Genomic DNA, 24,312 nt, shown 5'->3' with positions numbered 1-24,312 from the left:
TGTTTACCCAGCGTGGAGCTCTGATCAGCACGGGTGGCGATGCAGTCCCAAATCCAAAAAGAGCTCCAGCATGGACTGTACGGGAGATACTGGATCTGATCGCTGTATGGGGAGGCAAATCTGTTCTATCACAGGTCCGTTACAGAAGACGAAATGCCAAAGCATTTGAAAAAAATCTCCAGACAGAGGCCACAGCAGGGACTCAGCACAGTGCTGCCTGACAAGCGTAACGGAAAGCCAAAGAATCAAATGGACGCTCATGGAGGGAGGGAGGGGGTACTGAGGACTCCAGCTATCCCACAGTCCCCGCAGTCTCCAAAAAGCATTTGCATTCTTGGCTGAGCTCCCAATGCCTGTAGGGTCAAACACATTGTCCGGGGTGGTTCAGGGTATAGCTCGTCAATTTACCCCACCCCCCACTCCCGGAAAGAAAAGGGAAAAAAATCGTTTCTTGACTTTTTTCAATGTCACCCTATGTCTACTGAATGCTGCTGGTAGACGCGATGCTGCAGCAGTGAACTGCAGCATCCTCTCCCCCCCCTTCCCCGGTGGCAGATGGTACAATATGACTGCTATCCATTGTCATCATCAGCCCGTGAGTGCTCCTGGCTGGCCTCAGGTGAGGTCATCCGGGGGCGCCTGGGTAAAAATAGGAATGACTCCCGGTCATTCCCAGTAGATGGTACAGAATGGTTGGTAACCATCTTCATCATAGCAACTGGGGGCTGAGCTCCATCAGCCCCCGCCCTTCATGTCTAAAGAAAAGATTCTGTACTGCCTGGACTATCATAGCAGCAGGATGCTGGGCTCCTCTCCCCCACACCGCTTAATGTCCTGCCTGGACTATCATAGCAGCTGGAGGCTGCCTCACCCTCATTTTATCTCACTAACAAGTCACTGTTTCTTATTCCTGCATTCTTTATTACTTTATCACACAAATGGGGGGGACACTGCCACGGTAGCCCAGGAAGGTTGGGGGAGGAGGGAAGCAACAGGTGGGGTTGTTGCAGGGGCACCCCCCGTGAATGGCATGCAGCACATCATTTCTGCAGGATCTGACACGGAGCGGCTGTGCTCTCTGGTTCTCTGATACACTGGTTCTCTAGTACACTAGCCCCTTATTCTAGGCAGGACTGACTCTATTTTTAGATATCATAAAGGAGGGATTGACTTGGGGAGTCATTCCCATTTTTGTCTTTGCGCCCCCGGCCGACCTCAGCAAGGGGCACCCATGACAGCAGCAGACAGTATAGAACGACAGATAACCATCATCTCATTGCCAATTTACAATGGCAGCAGACGGTACAGAACGGCTGATAACCGTCTCTGCCATCATGGAAAAGCAAATGAATGCTGCTGTGTAGCGCTGCAGTATCGCCTCTGTCAGTGGCATCCAGTACACATATGGTGACAGTGTCAAAAGGCAAAACAGGCTCCATGGTTGCCATGCTATGGCGTCTGCCAGGGCAATCCAGGGAAAAAGGGTGCAAAATGATTGTCTGCCGTTGCTTTCCCGGAGGAAGGAATGAGTGATGACATTTACCCAGAACCACCCGCGACAATGATTTTTGCCCCATCAGGCACTGGGATCTCAACCCAGAATTCCAAAGGGCGGAGGAGACTGCGGGAACTATGGGATAGCTACAGGATAGCTACCCACAGTGCAACGCTCCAGAAATCGATGCTAGCCTCGGACCATGGACGCACACCGCCGAATTAATGTGCTTAGTGTGGCCGCGTACACTCGACTTTATACAATCTGTTTTACAAAACCGGTTTATGTAAAATCGGAATAATCCTGTAGTGTAGACGTACCTTGAGGTAGGGATGTTGATGGCACTGTGAGTGTGGGATGGGAATAAAGCCTGGGATAGTAGCCGATGGGGGAGGCTACTAGGTGGGGTTGAGGGACATCATCTAAGCTGTGTTCTGGGTCAGGACTCAGGGGCATCAATAGCTCAGGACTGAGGTTTCTTTGCCAGGATGACGTAGCTGAAATGTGCATTTAGCCTGTTCGCACTACACCTGGCTCACACTAGTGATATCAATTAGTGAACAATTAAATCTCTTGGTCGACTTTAGCCCAAACTGAAGTCAGTCATTTAAAAAAAATTCTTTGCATTTGAAATGCCTCCCAAATCTGAGGTGTCTAGTTTTCATTCCCAGAACTGAAAAATATCATCTGTGCTGGTTTTGAATTGTGTGTGTTTAAATCATCCCCTGGGGGTAGGGCCTTCTGTGCCAGGTTTCAGCCTGAGTGACTTTTTATAGCTGAGTTATAAACTTTTAAAGGCCAGACTTAATCATAGCGATACTGAGACAACCGTTACAGTAGTGGCTTAAGGGGCATGGCTCTGATATATCTATGTGACATCTCCAAGTACACTTAGCACAGACGGCAGTTGGGTGTCCCATTTGCAGTGAGACCCCAGTCTAGAAGAGAGTGAGGTCTAGTGTTTATGTGGGCCCAGGACTCAGGACTCTTGGATTCTAGCCTTGCCTCTCCTACTGTGTTACCCTGTGACCTTGAGAAAGTCACTTACCTGCTGTGGGACAAACCCTTCCCTGTATTACACAGGTGTAAATCCAAATAATTCCACCAAACTCTGGATTTACACAGCTGTAACTAAGAGCAGAATTTGACTCTCTGTGTTAACTGATGGGAATATCTACTTTCTTCTAAATGAGGTTGCAAGAGTTGTTTGTGAAATGCTTTGGGGTCTCAGCTGGATGGTGTTCTGTAAACCCAGGAAGTGCAAATCCAAATTCTGTGTTTAATGCTGCTTGGCATAATATTGGAATCACAGAATCATCTGAAACTGGGGTGTCAAAAGACCTATTGAGTCATTCCTCCTGTGAGGAAGTTTGTTCCCTACAACATACTCTGCAAAACTCTGAGCCACCTAGTTCTGAAAAACTGCAAGATAGCAGGGCTTCAACCACGTATCCTGGAGTAGACTTCCCATTCCAATAACTTTGATGGTTAAGCAGAATCAGCATTTGATCAATATGATAACAGAATCTTTCATGGAGAAACTGCCATGAATGAAAATAATACAGAACTCTTCTTAGTGTAGTTTTTCTAAATTTATTTGTTTATTAAACAAACAGAAACTACAACATGCATCAGATACTTTTCTTTATTGTACAACAAAACTACGGTGTCATTTGTAATTGCAGCGTTTCCAGCAACATCAGGCAGACTTTTTGATGTTATCCAGTTTTGCACAGTCACTAGAGTGTCGCATCATGAATTATTAAATCAGTGCTTCGTGGTAATACATAATTTCTTATCAATTATTCATGCTAATGTGCGTGTAGTTTACTTAATTGTGTTATTGACGATCAAAAGTAATTTCCTGAAAATCCTCAAGGACAGAAAATTTAATCAGCGTAACTACTTTTCAGATGCAATGCTGTTAAGTATTCTTAATTTGCTCAACAATTCACTTATTTATGTACCTTTCTGGAGGAAATACGAGTTTAATCAAACAATTAGATTGAAGAGTTAGTGTACAGAGGGGCTGGAGTGTAACTGAATGAAAAGTAATTATGTTGAAATGAAGTTGGGTTTGCCCATTTTAGACAGAACTTTTTTTTTTTTTTTTTCTTCTCCAGAAATCTAAAACAAAAACTATGACTGGAAAGATCACTAAGAAAACAGTGATTTCCCCTGTCCCTTAGGACATAAGCTCTTTTTTCCTTTGGTGGTAGGAAGGAGTTGATTTGTTGCTGTTGTTTAAAAGAATAATAATAGCTTGAATTGAGACATAATTTATAGTCAGTGAGATCTTCATTACTTACCATTCAGCAGCGTTGGAACAATAATGATCACAAGCTATTGCACATTCCCCCTTTGACAGGACATGGTTTCAGCATCAGTGCAGGAGAAAAAGTTCAAGAAGGGCCAAATTCAAAAATTAATCCCATTCTACCAGTGTCAGACCCACTGGAATTTTCCTTGTGACCAGACTGACGCCAGAATACAAACTGTACCCGGATCAGCCTGTGTCAACAGGAGCAGGATTGCGCCTGCGTTTGCCCTTCACTCATGGCCCATTCCTGATAGGTGCTGAGGGGTCTCAACCCCCTCAAAGTCAATGGGAGTTGAGGGCATTTAGGATTGCAGGATTGAGCCTGTAGAGACCAGGTCTGCATGTTCGTTCCCCCTCTCTGCTTTCTAATGAGCAATGGTTTAGGGCTAACAAAATCTTGCCAACACCGTAAGCCAACAGAGAGTCCCTTTGCATCCCAAAGGGGTCATGAGGTTCTGTGAAACTCCTGGACTGAGATCCTACAGGCAGGAGCAGGAATTTTGCTGTCAACAGCAGTCAGCACCGTCCTATTCCAGGCATGGCTCACCGGAGCAGAGCTCCAAAAGAGTCAAGTCCTGCAAAGTGCTGAGCACCACCCCGTCTAACTAAGGAGGCTCTCAACACACCATCACACAGGGTGAGATCCAAAGTGATAGCACAGTGCCTGGGTGGATAATGCAGCACTGCAAACAATGCTTGGCTGAGATCATGGGTCAAATTCAGCCCTTACAATAAGCAGCACAGCTCTGTTGACTTCAGTGGAATTTTCCCCATTTGCACTAGGGCTGATTTTGGCTTCGTAACCTGATTAATTTAGGCCCTGATCCAAAGACCATTGAAGTCAATGGAATCTTTCCATTAACTTCAGTGCAATTTAGATTGAGTTCTAGAGTATTAGTTCATATGCTACTATTTTTAGGGTGAGTTTCGGGCTGAAGAGAAGACTGTATTTCCAGTAGGGTCAATTTCTCCTTCTCACTGTGCATACAGCCAACAAATTAAGACATACTCCTGGCTTTCCAGTAAACTGACAAGCATTAGGAGACAGGACAGCCTGTTTTTGGCTAGAGTAAAGGAATATTCAGAGATCCTTTCTTCCTCTTTATTAAAAATACAACACACAAGGAAGCGTTTGCCCTTTTGCAACTCCATTTGCCACCTTCTTTTTCCAAACACGTTTGCAAAATGGCATGGAATTGTCCTAGAACATTTTCAAAGCTCAACAATCCCACCTAAAAAAAGCCTTTAAATTCCCAGAAATGACTGCCACCTCCAGTACAACGCTGACATTGCTGCTTGCGAGTTATTCATGCTACCGTGGTACTTCCAGCATTCCCTATAGTGGATACAGGAAGTATCACAAACAATGGAAAAAACATTAACATGGAGCCCAGTGCTGGGATTTCAATCACTAGCAATTTCATTTTGCTGGTGATCACTGTATTCTGCTGAAACGCTCGATGGACGTTTCACTCATTTTGGTATGATAGGAATGCGTTTGACTGTTTTCTGCTTTTTAGACCAAGGCTGGCTGGGACAGATTCAGTGAAAGTTGGTGACAGTGGAAAGTAGCAAGCAAAACTGGCACACAAAGGGTTACAAGCTCTCCTCTGGGGTAGAGCTAAATGGGCCAGGGCAGCCCCTAAATACACAGTGCCTCTGTGGCTTAGTTCCCCCATCGCACCAGAGGCAGCAGGAGCCAGGCTGTGTGAGAGCCCTGCGGCTCAGTGGTTTTGGCTGGCTTGGCCAAGAGCAGAGCTGGGGAGTCCCACTGCAAGGCACTGCACTAGTTAGCACTGCTGGGTCTCCCCCACCAGCCCAACTCCCTCCCTGCCAGAGGCAAAGGTGCGTGGCCAGTGGCAGTGATATGTGGCTTTCCGCCCCCTGAGCTGTCTGTCATTTTCTAGGCACCACCATTTTGAGAGGCAGGTGCTCTGTGAGAGGCACCCAGGGGATTCCTGAGTGCTGCTACTCCTCTGGGAAGTGGGGGCTCATCAAGCAACGGAAGCCCAGAGCCAGGTAAAGACCCCCCTGTCCCTGACTCCAAGCCGGGAAGGCCCGGGCTACCCCAAGGCACTGTCCCAGGCCAGGCCAAAGGTGTTTGGGGTCAATCCTGCTCCTGACAAAGCCAATGCCAGGGGGCATCGCTGAGTTCAGTGGGAGCAGGCCAGAGCCCTCGATGATTTGGTATCACTGGGATGCAAGGAGGCTAAAGATGGTATCGCGGACGGTTCCAAACACAGAAGGTGCCAATAAATCAAAGGAATAAATCTACAGCGGCATCAGGAAAGCAGGGATGTGTGACGTGCAGCCGGAGTTCTCTCATATTTGCTCTGGATCCTCAGGATCCATGGTGGCCTCATGGCATCTGGTTTGGAAGGGCCTACGTCACAGTCCAATACATGGCATTTTCCGAGGTTGAGGCCAAGGGTTCGTTACAAGGAGCTGGTGGGTGGGGATCACCCATCCTCATACGCTCTTCTCCCCATCCATCTGTTCCTTGGCCGGAGATGACCTGTTATCCTGGCTGTTCTCTGGGCCAGGTTTGGCCGGGGGGGTGGGGCTGCTGCTGGTGGATGGCAGGAGGTTGGCGGACTGCAGCACGGCCTCCGAGTGTTCCCGCGCTTTCATGCGCAGTGCTGCCACGCTGGCTGTGCGGTTGCTTTGGCAGCCATAGGTGGGGAGGAAGGAGAGGCCCATGGGGTCTGGAACGCAGCAAGAGCACAGAGGGCTCCCTGGGGGAGGAAAGAGACAAGCCACTATCAGCTTCAGATAATGTGGTGTCACAACCAGCGCCGAATCCGAATCCCCGGCTGGCATAACCCCCACAGCACCATTGCCTTCAAAAGAGGCTCCCTTATTCACAGCAGCTGTGGATCTGGACCTTCACTGGGTCTAAAGCTACAATCAGCTTCATGATAACTTAGAGCTGGTAGGAAAATGGATTTTCCTTTCCTGAAAAATGTCTAGCTTTTGAAAAAAATATTTGTCACCATTCGGGATGAAAACCCATCATTTAGAAAATCATGTTTCAGTTTGACCATTTTTTGATCTTTTTTTTTTAAATGTATGTAAAATATATTACATTTTGAAACAGAAAGAGGTTGTAAAATGAAAAGTCAAAGCTTTTCTTTCCAGAAACATCAAAATGTCCCGTCCCCCCCCCCCCCGATTCTTTTTCATGGAAAGTGAGACAATGTCATGAAAATTTTAATCAAAATCAAATTTCATTTGAAAAAACCTGTGAAAAAAAAAAAAAAAAGCTCTCGAGTTGATGATTGTTGACAGGCTGCTGATGGAGCTGGTGTAAACCTCACAGTGCCATTGGCAGCAAGAGAGGTTCCCTGATCCACACCAGCTCGGAATCTGGCCCTTCTTAGCTCTGAAGCTAAAAGTCTCCATGAACAATAAGGTGAATCCAACACCCTGAAGTTGGGATCCAAACTTTCTCCAAAACTGGAGAGAACAGATGCTTACATCTCAGGTATTATTTTGGCCTCTTTTTAGGGTCTGATCCTTGCAAAAGTTGAGTGCACTCAATTGCTGTCAGTGGGCGTTGTGGATGCTCAGGTCCTTGCAGGATCAGGACCCATAAGAGCCAGAATCTGCTGCCCTGACACTGATTAGTACCTTGCTTCGCAGGTTGTAAAGTACCGGTAAGTTATTAATCAATGTGACTGAAGGCACCAGAATCTGGCCCATAGATAGAAGCTGGTCATGCTGTTTAGAGTCATATGTGGTCTTCTTCCACAAATTCAGCCCCAAGGTGCAATCTGATGCTGCTGAATTCATTTCCCCATGTTTCATATGGGAAATCAACCCCAATACTGAGATCCTTAATACTGAGATCCCCGAAATGAAGTTCTGAGCCCTACAGGCATTTTGAACTTTAACCCTGGATATTTATTGTGCTAAATGGGTAGTCGCCTCAGCAAAATAAAAAAAACAACCCACCCAGAAACAGGAATCAGATTAAAGTGTAAAAGCACCCAGGCCCAAATGATGCCAAAGGCCTGTGCAAATCACCATCATTTCAATTTTGTGCTGTATTCGTCTTCAAACAAAGAGCCAGGAGATGCCTGGGAAATCCCCCTCTCTGTGTTTCATGAGCACTGCTCATGGCCTTCCAAGCAAGACATTATTGCCAGTTATGAGAAGTGTCCGAGGGACATATTGAACATGCTGCTTTGATCAGGCCTGATCAGGGCAATTGCACTGAAAGCATTACAGTTAGCGTTTCAGGCCAGAAGGGGCCATTAGATCAGCTGTCTGACTGCCTGTATATCACAGGCCATTTACATTTCACCCTGTTATGCCTGTAGTGAGCCCAGTATCTTGTGTTTCACATTAAGAGCTGGGCTCTAAACTAGCTAAACTGGTGGGAAATGCCCATGACTGGGATCAACTGCAGGAAACTGCAGACTGTGTGAGTGGGTTCATTAACCCCTTTGATCCTGGACCTATTTTTCTTTTCAGGAATGAGGGGGGAAATTATTGGCAGCTGGAGGAGGTCAGGAATTCCTGTGCCCTGGGGGAAGTGCAGATGCCAGAGCACTGGAGTAAGGGTGGAGTTGAAAACACAGGCGATAGGCAGAGAAAGAAAACATAGGAAAGGAAAGAGGCAAGCAGGGCTGTGGGGAAGGTATTGACTGATTAACCCTGAGTGCAGTAACACTCGCCCATTAGCCTCGTTAGTCAATTACTGTGTCAATTACATCTATCTGTGTTGTAAGGATCATTTTGCTTCATTGCACCTGCCATCCCACAGGGCATTGCAAACTTTGCCATCTCTAGCAAGAAACCACTTGTTCCAGTCTCGTGAAATGCAGACGTTCTGCCCTGCCACCCAGTAGTGCAGGGCAGAGAAGAATCCCACATCGACATGAAGGTGCAGGGGGAGTTAGGGAGATGGGATGGAACGGAGCCATTCCTACTCTTCTAAAAAGTGCTGTGGGATCATTGATGAACTCAAGTGGTGAGGACCTTGGCTGTATGGCTCATCAAAAGGCAACACAGCACCCCCAGCCATAACACACAGCAACAAGCACAACTGACTGAATAGTTAGCACTACCTCCTGTGTTGTCCTTGACAAGGTCCCCCATCCAATTCTGATCCCACTTGTTCACACTTAGCTTAGGAGAGACAAGACACCAGATAGGGAAGTGAGTGTCTCTTGAAATACAAGGTGACTTGTTCCATACTAAAAACTTGGCTCCTTTGTACCTAGATGGGCACCATGTTTGCCTTAACAGGCTGTACCCACCCATTGAGGGGAGCCCTCCTGGCCAGGTGTTCCTGGGACAACATCTCTGGGGCAGAGGACATGACTCCTGAGGGGAGCGGAGGTCTGGAGAAGTGGTCTGAGGTTGCATACCTGGCTTTAGGGGCCGAGCCTGGAGTTCCATTAGCTGGTTGGCTGGAGCTGCCCTCCCACAGCAGGACTGAGGGCCAAGGCAGGAGATAAAACAATAGGGAGAGTGTGGAGCATGGCTTCCTCCTCCCCACCCTCAGTGCTAACACCAGAAGGGAGAGCCCCCTCCTCTCCCTAGCCTGGGGTGCCCCCACTCCTTGGCTGGAGTGATGAGAACTCCCCTTTCTTGTTCAATTGACTTTAACCCCTGGGCTCTGGGTGGTTCCCAGCCAGGCTCCCCGAGAGAGCCAGACAGCAGGTGTGATGGGAAATGTAGTCCCTGCCATCGGCCACATTTGTAATTCTAGATTCTTGTAAGGCCTGCTGGGAAATAGGAGGGGGAGCTTTGGAAGGAAGTAGGTTGTGCTGATGGACTCACCTGGCGGCTAAGCGCCAGGAGTCCCATTACGTCAGTGCAGCTGTATTTTACTTTGGGAGGATTTGGGGGCAGATGAAGGCCAGTGGGGCCAGGGAGACATTTATTTACTGGCCTGGGACAAACTGAACGAAAGCCCCTCTCCCCTTTGTCTCCAGCAGGGCAATGTGTCTCTGCCTTTTCTAAGTTCCAGATGGTCTCGCCTTTTCTGTCTGCCTGCCCCATGCTGCCACTTCGCCCCTCAATGTCCTGGCAAGTGTGTGCTAAATAACCCATAGCAAGTGCTGTCTAACTCCCTCCCCTTGTACCACTGAGGAAGCCGGAATCCCACCATGGGGTGGGTGGGGTGGAATCCCCGTTAATGCCTCCTTGGGTCATGTCTGAAAGGCGTGGAGAGTTCAGGGACAATCTGAGGGCAGAGCCATGGCCCTTCCCCCTCTGCAGCACTCGCTGAGCTACAGTTCCAACATGCACTCCCCATGAGGAGCTTCACAGCCAGAATTCCTCCAAGGGACTCCAGCAGCCCCACAGCTCCTGTGTGCCCCCTTCAGTACTCAGGGCAGAATCCTACCCTCAGCCAATCCCCAGCAGGCAACGGCACGACAGACCACAACTGATGCAATGCAATGTCTGCGTCTGATCTTTCCAAGCCAAGGACTTGCGTTAATTTCAGCAGTTAATATCCAAGTTAAATGGCTCATGACAGAGTGATGGATTTTATAACTTACATGAAGCAGGTATTCTTTCTATTACAGAGCTAATCTCAGTGCCACTGGGTCAACATGAATTTAGACAGTTGTTTGTTTTCTGGACATTAGCAAAAATTCCCAGTGACAGTTATTGGACATTAGTTATTCGTAGGAAGGCTTCTTGAGAAAATGCTTTCTGAAAAGTCAGGAGGAAGTGTGGAGAGTTTATTAATATAACTGAGCTGTCTTTTTAACCCCTGCAATTCTCCTAGACACAGAGCTTACGATCGGTGAAGTAACATTTCTGTCGTGCCTTACTTCCAAATTAATCCCACTGTGCTTACAAGCGTTACTAAGGGCTAGTCTACACTAGACGTGCAACAGCAGCGCAGCTTCACCAATGCAGCTGCGCTGCTATTGCACATCTGGTGAAGATGCTCTATGCCGACCGGAGAGCTCTCCTGTCAGCATGATAAAACTACCTCCAGGAGAGGTGATAGCATGTCAGTAGGAGCAGTCCACACCTGTGCTGGGGTCAGTCTAATTTACGTCGCTCGGGGGGGAGGCTTATTCGCACTCCTGAGTGACATAAGTTATAACAACATAAGTGTTAGTGTGTACGAGCCCTAACCCATTGCACAAACCCCAGAACCTAAACCTCCCAAACTTTGGCATTCACAATCCAAACCTGCAGATATTGCTGTCTCTAGTGGGCTGAACATCTCTACCTTGAGAGTGTTTGATATCGGACCCTAAATTTGGTAGAGACAAGGTGGGTGGTCACAAAGTGATCATGCTATATCTGATATCTCAGTTCTCATCCTCAAAGGAAACCTGCACAACACCTCCAGAAGATGAGCCTGGGAGCTTAAATGCATGACTTCACTAGACACTAAAATCATGGACTGAATAGAAACACTGGATTTATGGCTCATTACAATAATCTATAACCCACTAACCCCCTCTGGCCTCAGCATTTTTTTTTCTCCTCCCCCTCCCTGTGACTGGAGAGGTGTTAACTGGCCACTTCACCTTGAATGGTCCCTTGAAATATGTGTTATCTGCTTATGCTAAACAATCTGTTCCAACTTGTATTTAGCTGGGACACCCTGAGTACATTTCCCAGACCTGAAGAAGAGCTCTGTGTAAGCTTGAAGGTTTTGTCTCTTCACCAACAGACGTTGGTCCAATAAAAGATATTACAACAGTCAGCTTGCCTCTCTAATATCCTGGGACTTAACACGGTTACACCAACACAGCATACTGAATTTTGTGGCTTTCCAATTTAAGTAACAAGGTGAAGTTTTGAGCACATGTAAAAGGGGATTTATAACAAAATCTGCACAGTATGTAACATGAAGTATAATTTTTTCTACCCACAAACAAATACATCAGTATGCTTATCCCCATTGAAATGCAGCCACCTCTGGGGTGAAATGCAGCAACAGTTTAACAGCACAGAGCAGCATATCATGACAGTTTAGGAAAGGAAGCAGCACTATGATGTTCTATAATTAAAAAAAACCATGATTAGGTTTTTCCAGGCCTTTAAGAAATTTTGCTGCTTTTTCTCATTTATGGAAAAGAAACAGATAGGGAAAGAAAATATCCAAAAATTAGATCTCAAAATGAGATCTGATCCAAAGCTCAGCAGGGACTCATTTGTTTATATGTACTGCACCTAGCAAAATGGAACCCAACCCAGGTGTGGCCACTGCCAGCAGATTCTACCACAATATCAATGCCAATATTCAGCAGTTCTTTTACAAATCCAGATAGTAATGCTGTGTTATTTCTGTCACTGTCATTGTTTCCCACTGGCTATCAAGTGCTGTAACATTGTGATTTAGGGCATGTCTACACTACAAAGTTAAGTGGACGCAATGCAGCTTACGTCAACCTAACCATGTAAGTGTACACACTACAGTGTTCCTTCTGCTGCTGTAACTCGCTTGCTCTGCCAATCTAGTAAACCCACCTCGACAAGAAGCGTAAGGCTTCGGTCGACATAGTTCAGGTGACACAGTATCTATACAGACACTGTCATAGAATCATAGAATCTCAGGGTTGGAAGGGACCTCAGGAGGTCATCTAGTCCAACCCCCTGCTCAAAGCAGGACCAAACCCAACTAAATCATCCCAGCCAGGGCTTTGTCAAGCCTGACCTTAAAAACCTCGAAGGAAGGAGATTCCACCACCTCCCTAGGTAACCCATTCCAGTTCTTCACCACCCTACTAGTGAAAAAGTTTTTCCTAATGTCCAACCTAAACCTCCCCCTCTGCAACTTGAGACCATTACTCCTTGTTCTGTCATCTGCTATCACTGAGAACAGTCTAGATCCATCCTCTTTGGAACCCCCTTTCAGGTAGTTGAAAGCAGCTATCAAATCCCCCCTCATTCTTCTCTTCTGCAGGCTAAACAATCCCAGTTCCCTCAGTCTCTCCTCATAAGTCATGTGCTCCAGCCCCCTAATCATTTTTGTTGCCCTCCGCTGGACTCTCTCCAATTTATCCACATCCTTCTTGTAGTGTGGGGCCCAAAACTGGACACAGTACTCCAAATGAGGCCTCACCAGTGCTGAATAGAGGGGAATGATCACATCCCTCGATCTGCTGGAAATGCCCCTACTTATACAACCCAAAATGCCATTAGCCTTCTTGGCAACAAGGGCACACTGTTGACTCATATTCAGCTTTTCGTCCACCGTAACCCCTAGGTCCTTTTCTGCAGAACTGCTGCCCAGCCATTCGGTCCCTAGTCTGTAGCAGTGCATGGGATTCTTCCGTCCTAAGTGCAGGACTCTGCACTTGTCCTTGTTGAACCTCATCATATTTCTTTTGGCCCAATCCTCTAATTTGTCTAGGTCCCTCTGTATCCTATCCCTACCCTCCAGCGTATCAACCACTCCTCCCAGTTTAGTGTCATCTGCAAACTTGCTAAGGGTGCAGTCCACACCATCCTCCAGATCGTTAATGAAGATATTGAACAAAACCGGCCCCAGCACCGACCCTTGGGGCACTCCACTTGATACCGGCTGCCAACTAGACATGGAACCATTGATCACTACCCATTGAGCCCGACCATCTAGCCAGTTTTCTATCCACCTTACCGTCCATTCATCCAGCCCATACTTCTTTAACTTGCTGGCAAGAATACTGTGGGAAACTGTATCAAAAGCTTTGCTAAAGTCCAGAAATAGCACATCCACTGCTTTCCCTTCATCCACAGAGCCGGTTATCTCCTCATAGAAGGCAATTAGGTTAGTCAGGCATGACTTGCCCTTGGTGAATCCATGCTGACTGTTCCTGATCACTTTCCCCTCCTTTAAGTGGTTCAGAATTGATTCCTTGAGGACCTGTTCCATGATTTTTCCAGGGACTGAGGTGAGACTGACTGGCCTGTAGTTCCCTGGATCTTCCTTCTTCCCTTTTTTAAAGATGGGCACTACATTAGCTTTTTTCCAGTCATCCGGGACCTCCCCCGATCGCCATGATTTTTCAAAGATAATGGCCAATGGCTCTGCAATCTCATCGGCCAACTCCTTTAGCACCCTCGGATGCAGCGCATCCGGCCCCATGGCCTTGTGCTCGTCCAGCTTTTCTAAATAGTCCCGAACTACTTCTTTCTCCACAGAGAGCTGGTCACCTCCTCCCCATACCGTGCTGCAGAGTGCAGCTGTCTGGGAGCTGACCTTGTCTGTGAAGACAGAGGCAAAAAAAGCATTGAGTACACTAGCTTTCTCCACATCCTCTGTCACTAGGTTCCCTCCCTCATTCAGCAAGGGGCCCACACTTTCCTTGACTTTCTTCTTGTTGCTAACATACCTGAAGAAACCCTTCTTGTTACTCCTAACATCTCCGGCTAGCTGCAACTCCAAGTGTGATTTGGCCTTCCTAATTTCACTCCTGCATGCCTGAGCAATACTTTTATACTCCTCCCTGGTTATTTGTCCAATCTTCCACTTCTTGTAAGCTGTTTTTTTGTGTTTAAGATGAGCAAGGATTTCACTGTTAAACCAAGCTGGTCGCCTGCCATATTTACTTTTCTTCCTACACATTGGGATGGTTTGTTCCTGCAACCTCAATAAGGATTCTTTAAAATACAGCCAGCTTTCCTCGACTCTTTCCCCGTCATGTTATTCTCCCAGGGTACCTTGCCCATCAGTTCCCTGAGGAAGATGAAGTCTGCTTTTCTGAAGTCCAGGGTCTCTGTTCTACTGCTCTCCTTTCTTCCTTGTGTCAGGATCCTGAACTCGACCATCTCATGGTCACTGCCTCCCAGGTTCCCATCCACTATTGCTTCCTCTACTATTTCTTCCCTGTTTGTGAGCAGCAGGTCAAGAAGAGCTTTTCCCCTAGTTGGTTCCTCCAGCACTTGCACCAGGAAATTGTCCCCTACACTTTCCAGAAACTTCCTGGATTGTCTGTGCACTGCTGTATTGCTCTCCCAGCAGATATTGGGGTGATTAAAGTCACCCATGAGAACCAGGGCCTGTGATCTAGCAACTTCTGTTAGTTGCTGGAAGAAAGCCTCGTCCACCTCATCCCCCTGGTCTGGTGGTCTGTAGCAGACTCCCACCACGACATTACCCTTGTTGTTCATACTTCTAAATTTAATCCAGAGTCTCTCAGTTTTTTCTGCTGTTTCATACTGGAGCTCTGAGCAGTCATACTGCTCTCTTACATACAACGCAACTCCCCCACCTTTTCTGCCCTGCCTGTCCTTCCTGAACAGTTTATATCCATCAATGACAGTACTCCAATCATGTGAGTTATCCCACCAAGTCTCTGTTATTCCAATTACATCATAATTCCTTGACTGTGCCAGGACTTCTAGTTCTCCCTGCTTGTTCCCCAGGCTTCTTGCATTTGTGTATAGGCATGTAAAATAACTCACTGATTGTCCTGGTGTCCCAGTATGGGGGTGGAGCCCTCCTCTCTGTATGTATAGCCACTGCGTTACTTGCATTGCCTGTTGACTATCAGGGTGGCTGACAGCCAGAGTGGTGAAATTGACAAGAATGTCAATTTCACTAGTGGTAGGATCCCTGTTTTGAAATTGAGGTGGGAAGGTGTGTTCCAGCTCTGAGCCCAGCAGTGCTGACAGTTGCAGTCTTGCTGCCTGGTAGTGAGAGCGCAGGCTGGGGTCTCCCTGCAGAGCTCCCAACTGGAGCCCTGCTGCTGCCCAGACTCTCAGCTCCCCCCTCCACAGGGAGTTCCCTCCCAAGGGGAGTTGAGGGCCTGGGCAGCAGGTAGGCTCCAGCTGGGAGCTCCCTCCCATGGGGACCCGGGAGCTGAGATCACAGGCTGTAGCTAAGCTGGGAGCTCTCAGCCCCCCATGCTGCCCCTCTGAAGTTGATGCAAGCACTCCTGGTGAGGATGTGCACCACTAACTGCAGGAGAGCAGTGTGGACACACACACAAAATGCAGTAATTACTGAGGTAGCTGAATTGTGTAGTGAATTGGGAACATAAGTCAACTTAATTGTGTAGTGTAGACATGGCCTTAGTCACAGAGCACCTGACACTGCCTCCACTGGAATCAATAGCAAAACTCCCACTGACTTCCGTGGCAGCAGGGTTCGGTTCCGAATCGAGAGAGGGAAAAGTCCTGCTGTTTCATCAAGTTCAGCACCCAACTCAGCTAGTCCATTTTTTGCAACCTTTTTGTGAGAATAGTCGACCTCCCGACATGACCACTCAAAGTCCTTTGGAAGGGAAGGAAGTGGGCCCAGGTAACACAAAAGTGAGGCTAGCATTAATCTGGCCAGCTGTATGGGAGGAGAGGGGAGGTAGAAATTAGTATCTCCCCTTCTGAGGCCACCCTGGCTGAGTTCAGATGAGCGTGAATAGACTCAATCAAATAAGAATAATTTTTGCTCTATGGTTAGCAAGGGATAAAATATTTATCAGTTTTCAATACCAATCTAGGTTCTTTGCTTAATAATTAGATCTGCTATTACCCAGTGGCTTTCTGCAGTCGAATGCAGTTGAGCTACCCCCAGTGAACGCATGGATACCCCCATCAATAATTCATCCATGAACTGCTTGCCTAATTTTCTTTGCCACTAAAATGCCTGTATGACGGTGGGTCAAATTCCATTGTCAGTTATCCTGTATAAATCTAGAATAACTCAATTTAAACTAGTGTCATTGCTCCGGGGTCATGCTGGTGTAAATGAAAGCAGGAACTGGCCCTTCATTACAATACACAGTAGCAAGTCATGTGAAGGCAGACTTGATTCTAACCTCACCTGTGTAAATGGGCAGTAAGTGCAATGGAGTCAGTGGAGCTGTATCGGCAAAAAGCAGCATAAGTGACTTTAGTATCAGTTCCCATGACTTCTACATGCTTGTCAGGGGCCTATGGTGGAAAAGCACATTGACTTCACTGGTATATGCATCCACTTATGCCAGGGAAGAACTTGGCCCGTTTTCTCATTGCAATAGTGCATGCAACACTACTGGAAAATAAACAGTTGTTCTTAATTACTGAGGGTACGTCTACACAGCAATTAAACAGCCATAGCTGGCCCGGGTCTGGGCTCAGGTTATGGGGCTATAAAATTGCTGTGTGTAGATGTTTGGGCTCCAAGACCCTGTGAGGAGTGGAGTGTCGCAGAGCTAGGGCTGCAGCCCAAGCTTGAACATCTACACAGCAATTTTTAGTCCCACAGCCTGACACCTGTGAGCCTGAGTCAGCTGATCTGGGCCAGCCGCGGCCATGCCACAGAGTTTTTATTCCAGTGTAGTTGTACCCTTAGTGCCTGATCCACCTTCCACTGAAATCTGTGAGAGTTCCTCCATTGACTTCAAAGGGAGTTGGGTCAGGCTGCTCAAGTACAGCATGTGAACTGCTTTATTTCAAGAACTCTCTGCCTCCTGTATACTAAATTAAAATACACAATTAGGTTTCCATTAAGTTACAGCAAATTCTGCTGAATTGATCGAAGCCTCCTTGCATTCCTATATGACATCATGCTTTAAAGGCTCAGCCTGAACATAAATATTTAATGTAATAAATACAGTCTGAAAGATTTGATCCACTTGGCAGTTTAATTGATCTACTACAGAGACTGACAGGAAAAATTAAATTAATTCTGTCTTGTCTCTGCCAACAGCACATTTTAATTGTAAAGGTACTTGAACTACAATTTGGGTTACACACAGAACCCTTTCGCCCAGGCTGTGTTGTTTTAATGGCAGAGTTAGCCTAGGAAAATGGAAGTGGAGCGGGGCATATATTGATTTAGGAATATTCAAGAATATATACCGAGTATATATGATTTTAGCTCAACCGTTTCAGAAATTCAATAGATTCTCTTCTTGAAAGCCGCAAACTGATTCTCCTCCTCTGACAAACTCTGTGTGTGGGGGTGAAAATCTTAGCTGAAGCCTGAAATGGTAGGAAATGGAGTATCTAACTACCTTCTGCTCCTTTGAAATCCTCATTTAAAATCCTGGGCTATGGCACGCTACTACATGCTGTTTAATTTACAGTAAAGGGTTGGGGGGGGTAGAGTTTAAATGTTTTTTCTTTATAATATTCAGCTGGGTTTCTTTTCAACTTGTTTGCACCCACCTGAACCCCACACAGTAAAATTGCCTTTACCAGGGATCTATGGCCAGTCAATACCCCGAATACAGACTTTAAATTGCTATTGAGATTTGATTCAAAGGGGTCCTAACCCAGCGTTCCATGACTACTACAAACAGCCAGTGTACCTAGCTGCACTCAGGACTGATCAGTGAGAAGGTAAAAGTGGCCTTTTGCTAACTTTGTAGCTCCTGGCCCCCGGTGTAACTTAGAGCAGCTTCACGCCAGCTATAAGTTCACATTCCCAAATTGCCCTAGTGTAGGGGAATGTCACCCACATCTCTTTTCCTCCAGCCACACCCTCTGCATTGGAGGCTGGGAAAGGATGGCACAGAACAGGCTACGCTGGCTCTAATAGTCTAATGACACCACGATTTCAGATCTGCCAGGTTTGCCACTGGAGCAGCGCAAAGCAGCCAAAACAGGGCTGAGGTGGTGGCCCAGTTATTTCAAGGTGAGCTTTGGCTGGCCTACAATACAGCTTTGGGCCCAAGATATTTCACGTTACATGAATTGTACTCCCACGTTTTACATTAAAGGGTAGCTCATTTTTCCATTATTCCTGTTATTAGGGCAGTATGCATGGTGCACTAAGCATTGCCCACACACATGAGAAGAGACAATCCCGGCTCCAAGGAGTCCGTGTCCAGCCTCTATGTGCTGTTAGTGCAATTCCAAAAATAATTTAGGAACCTGTGGCCAGATTCTGCCTTTGGCTGCATGGGCAGGGAAGCCCACAAGGGCAGGGCATGTGTATCTGAGAGCAACAATCATCCTTAGAAACAACCAGAATTTATCACCTCCCCACCCACCTTTTCCCTAAGCATCTTCAAGTCCTCTCCAAACAGGTCCAATCCTTCTCCTTGTGGACGTGGGCCACTCAGTGTGAGGTCGGAGTGAACACCTGCACAAGTAAGGATCGGTCTCACAACCAAGGCTTGACAGGATTCAATCCTCCCACCATCACTGTCATTCCCCATGAGGAAAGCCATGGCACAAAGGGCCTGATCCTTCTTCACACTGAAATCAACAGCAAAACTCCCATCTACCTCATTCTATCTTAGCTACTTATCTGGCCACCATTACCGTGGTATGGGAGCACCTAACACTCTCTAATGTATTTATCCTTGCAACATCCCTGTGAGGCAGGGCAGTGCTAGCATATCCCTTGTATAGAGGGAGCTGAGGCACTGAGAGACCAAGTGACGTGTCCAAGAGCTCCCAAAGGGAATCCATTGCAGATCAGAGAACTGAGCCCAGGTCGGCACTCTGACAACTGTACCAGCCCTTCCCCAATAAGACAGCAGTGCTTTTACCTCTCTGCACAAGATAAGCCAGGATTTGAACCTGTGTTCACCTGTGCAGAAAGCAGCAGCGTTTCCATTTTACCAGATCACTGCATTGGGTTAGCAGAAGGAGATCCAGACAGATTAAATGAGTTGCCCAAGGTTCCACACCGAGGAAAGCACTTAAGCACGTAATTCAGTGCTTTCCTGAAGCGGGGTCCAAATTAGTGACAGAGCCAGGGAAGAGTAACTGGGAGTCCTGATTTCCAGTCCCCTATTTTTTACACTAGATAACATTTCTTTCATCTGGTAAACACCAGTTCAAGCATAACTCGGGTTCTTGCATGTTTCATTCCCAGTCTCTCTCTACTGAAATGACGTTTGACAAATTCTCCTCGTCTGTCTATAATAAAAATTGAAGCACACTGGAGCTACATTTCTAGTTCGTTTACTGGACATTACACAATTAATCCTCCATAATGCTCCCAACTGAAAGCACGGCAGCAAACAAACCATGAAAGATCCTAATCAATGTTGCTTTGGAATATCCGCTTTGGTATATAACGTGCAATGCTGCTTCTCTATCCATGGCGTGGGGCTGCTACGAAAACAGAGCGAGCTATCACTTGCACGGAAAGGAGCTGGGAGTGAATTATGAAAGTAATTCCCTGGCAAGTGTAATTATTTTTCTCCACATATGCTGCACTATGTATCGCAGGTTCTCAGGAAGTTTCAGCTGAATATAACGGACGCGCTTTTGGCCTCAGCCGCAAGAATAGCAGAGCACTTCCGCTAAAAACGGAGATTCTTGTTTACACGCATTAATAACCTCTTCTCCATTAATGAATTGCATTCATACTGTCATCCATTAAGGAGGTGCTCCAAGGTCTCTCCATTTAGAACACTAGCTTCTCCTGATGACTATTGTTATGCAGCCCATAAATAAAGCTAGTATTTCCCCTTCATATTTGATGCTCTGCAATTAAGTCTGCTAAATGGGCTGCACAGGCCTGGTTTACGGTAAGTGATTTATCTTGGAACATAGGGGACACATAGGAATTGCCATAGTGGAGCAGTGCAGTGGTCCAACTAGTTCAATTTCTGATGGTGCCCAACCCCTGATGCTTTGGTGGACTAAAACAAGCTATTTCCGATCCCCAGGAACTTAATGGATGACTAGTATCCTGAAACATGAGGCTTCATATCCCTCATAAAGGCTGGTCCCATTTATGAATGCAATGGTGATTCTTCAACTGATAAATCGTATCATCTTGATTAATAGATTTATCAATTCCAAGGCCAGAAGGGACCATCGTGATCATCTAGTCTGACCCCCTGTCTAACAGAGGCTAGAGAACTGCCCCACAATAATTCCTAGAGCAGATCTTTTAGAAAAACATCCAGGCTTGATTTAAAGATTGTCAGAAATGGAGAATCCACCACGATCCTTGGTCAAGTGTTCCAATAGTTAATTACTCTCACCTTTAAAAATCTAAACCTTATTTCCAGTCTGCATTTGTCTAGCTTCAACTTCCAGCCATTGGAGTGTGTTAGATCTTTCTCTGCTAGATTGACAAGCCCGTTGTCAAATGTTTGTTCCCAAATGTATAGCTCTCATGGTGGCTTGATGATGACTGTCTCAATACAGTATTTGATGGGATAAACACCTAGGAGGGAGAGGAATTGTCCCAGATGATAGAAAGGGTTAACAGGATACAATTAATATGGGGAGAATATAGGCTGAAAATCAAGAAAACTTCCTGATGGCAAAATGTGCTACTCTGTGGAATAGTCTATGTTCTGCACCATGATTCTCTGATGTTATAGTACCAATGCCCTGTTTCCTTCCTGGAAGGCCTTAGAGTGGGAATATTCCCTTTGGAACAGATCTGAAATCCTGAACCAGCAGAGGTCTGGAGGCATGGGGCTCTTTTCCTGAGAGAGCAGGGTTGACTTTGCTTTGCTCTACAGCAACATTTCCTAGTCTGTCGGAAGTAGCACTCGCTGTGCTCAGGCCAGAGTTGCAAAGCTGTACCAAGTGAGTGGTGATCTCAGAGGATGAAGCATATCTTGCATCCCTGTGCCATACGAGGCTAGTCCTAAATCTCTTATCTCAACTGGGTTGCCTTCCCCTAGGAAGGGCCCATCCTGCCTTGGTTTGTATCACAAACTGTCAGATCCAGATGACATTTGTGGGTGGCTTTGGAGAACTTGGGCCAGGTGATCCAAAACCAAGAGGAGAAAATGTTTTGGTTTCTTTACATAGACTGCCCCTAGTTGTAGAGCTTTCAGGTGGTGGAATGAAAATGAGCCTTAGGGGGTAGACTAATGGTTAACTAGGCAAATCATCATTATTTATTATTAGCAGCATTAATTTTTAATTGCCTTCCTCTAAAACATCCATTGAATATTGTCCACTGATACCGGCCTGTTGCTGAACTAGATGGCTCAGCGGTCCAATACAGTGCAGCAAATCCTTTTTCTCATTAGGAACTGTAAAATAACCTAAACTTTCCAGTAATGTTTGGTTCACCGGGCATGCACCACTCATCTGTGAGTCACTGCTTGCCAGACAGGCTGCTTTCACTGTCTTATCAAGGAACACATTAGCAGGGGCTGTTCTCCCAATCATGGGCATGCACAGCCCTTGCTGCCTTTCACAGGACCCACCACAGATGGACCCAGAGTCACCGGTAACATTGTTCTGGGGACATTCATGCTGGGTGATGTATAACTGTGGAAAAGGCACCTTGATTCTGGGGGGCCTGTTTTACCTCCACAGGATATAAATACTTCTGCTGACTCAAAAGCTGTCACTCATGGCCAGCATGACCGAGATCCTAAGAGTTTTAGGTCACCTGACTCCTGCACTTTGCAAAAATGCTTCAGATCTTCCCTGAAAAGTTTGAGTCTCCTTAATTCTCCCCTTTCCTCTCCTCCCCATTCCTCAAAGAAAAAATGGAAGGCCTGATTCTGCCATTGTTACTCACCCAGACTAGCATCTTATACCCCTCATTGATGTTGACGGGACTACTTGCAAGATAAAGTCTTACTCAGTGTGAGTAACTGTGGCAGAATCCAGCCCTGATTCCTCTTGCAAAGTGATTCTAAAAGCAGTTTCTAGCCATGTAGGCCACTTCAATCGTCTGCAAAGATAAAAATGTAATATCTCCCCAGGGGATTGAATATCTACAAAGTAATATCTACTCAGGGGTTGGATTTTCCCCTACTTCCCCACTGTCCTGTGTTACAAATTAACTCCCAAATCAATGTAAGTTACTCATAGTTTGTGGGGCACAGGAAGAGAGGGACAAATCAAGCCTCTGGCTGGTTGAATTCAAGAAGATGTAAAAATGATTTACAGACTTTCTAAAACACTGTGTCTCTCTCCCCTTTCCGTACTTCCCCTCCGAACTGACATCTGGGGTTTGGTTCTGCGTTCACACTGCTGTAAATCAGGAGTAATTTCCACTAGTGAAAAGCTAGCGTAACTGAGATCAGGATAAGGCTCATGGCTATTTTGCCCAGTAGTTCTAACCCAGAACCGTTTGACTCAATTTACCAGCTGAGGACTCAATCCTGCAAATATTGAGCTTCTGTTGATGTAAATAGGAGGTTTATCAATTATGCAACTGAAATCTGCAGTGTGGTCAGAAACCAGTATTTTACCCAACACAGCTAAGTCCTAATAATGAGGATGTCCACCTAAAAACTGGTGATATGATATGGTCCAAGATTTGCAAACCTATGTCCTGACTCAAGAAACAATTTAAAGTCACAGACTGAACGATTTTTAAACTACAAGGGACCATTATGATCTTCTAGTCTGACCTCCTGAATAACAGAAGCTAGACAGTCTCATCCAGTAAACACAGGCTTGTGTCCCACTGAGCTCAATGGAACTTGAGCACATGTCTAAAGTTAAGCACGTGCTCAAGTGTTTTCCTGACTCAGGGCTCTAGTGAGCTGGGAAAGTGTATGCAAATTTGCTCCCACAAAAAATCGAGAGTCAATAAAAATTCAGCTTGGCTTCCACGCTGCAGATCATGTCCTGAAAGGCCAGTGGACTGGAGTTTGTTTGGGATCACATAGCACAAACAAGGGGAAGAAGTTTGTTAAATTGGCCCCAAACCTTTTGTTACTCAAGTCCTTCCTGCCTGTTCATACATGCCTGCTTTGAGATTTGCTTTATGACTAATCCTACCAGGTAAGTCTGTCTGCCTTTCATCACATCCATTGTCTTTTTAATGCACCCATCATCACAGCATTTAGATGCCCTGCACACCCGTTAAGAAAGGCTGAGATGGATGCACAGGTTGAACCGCCACCCTGTGCATAATTTTCTTAATCCTGTTGCTTTATCTCCAGGGCCACTTCTGCAGTCACTGATCTTTGAGTAGTCCTTGTGGCACCTTAGAGACTAACAAATTTATTTGGGTATAAGCTTTCATGGGCTAAAACCCACTTTTAGCCCACAAAAGCTTATGCCCAAATAAATTTGTTAGTCTCTAAGGTGCCACAAGAACTCCCCATTGTTTTTGCTGATACAGACTCACACAGCTACCCCTCTGAAACCTGATCTTTTCAGGAGGCCTGAGCACCATGTGGTGCTCAGGCACCAGCAATATCCAGAACCAGTGGCCCAGCTCCAGCAATACGTGGAGCCGGGTGCCCCCGCCACCTGCACCCCCCCACGCCTCCCCCGAGTGTTCCACGGCCCCGACTTGCTGCCCCCGGGCCCTGCCCCCCACTCGTCTTTCCCCGGGCCTGGGAGCAGAGAATCACTCACTGTCTCTTCCCTGAGCAGCTCCATGTTGCCTCCCAGTAACTGCTGCCGCAGAGTCCTAGTGCCCCACATCTCCATGGCCAGGACAGACTGACTCTGAGTCTCCCCTGCCCCCTCAAACCCTTCCCTTTTTCGGCAGGACCCTCAAGCAGCACAGGGGGCCCCCCTCTGCCCGCAGTCACCACTCCTGCTGCTCCATGCAAGGAGGCAGCCCCATCCCTCACCCCCAGTGAGGCTACAGTGACAGTGTGCTGATGGGGGGCAGGAAAGGGGGGCTCCTACCCCAGAGCTTGCTGCTGCCAGCAGGGAAAGGGCTGGGGGGAATCCTCCTCTCTGGCCCCTGTCCCAGAGC

General features: G+C 46.7%; 1 protein-coding gene across 13 annotated transcripts in view; it reads right to left on the bottom strand.

Moving 5' to 3' along the window:
- Positions 1-3,142: 3,142 nt before the first annotated feature.
- DRGX (dorsal root ganglia homeobox) overlaps positions 3,143-24,312 on the bottom strand; it is a 46,798-nt gene continuing 25,628 nt past the window's right edge. For all 13 annotated transcript variants that reach the window (XM_039546307.1, XM_039546317.1, XM_039546308.1 and 10 more), the window contains one exon: positions 3,143-6,550. In XM_039546307.1, coding sequence (XP_039402241.1) covers positions 6,285-6,550 — 266 coding nt within the window. In that variant the 3' untranslated portion in view covers positions 3,143-6,284. The remainder of the gene's footprint in view (positions 6,551-24,312) is intronic.

The sequence above is a fragment of the Mauremys reevesii genome, linkage group 7 (genome assembly GCF_016161935.1).
Source record: "Mauremys reevesii isolate NIE-2019 linkage group 7, ASM1616193v1, whole genome shotgun sequence".
Lineage (NCBI taxonomy): Eukaryota > Metazoa > Chordata > Testudines > Geoemydidae > Mauremys > Mauremys reevesii.
Note: the sequence above shows the minus strand (reverse complement) of the source record. Positions and strands in the feature narration are given on the sequence as shown.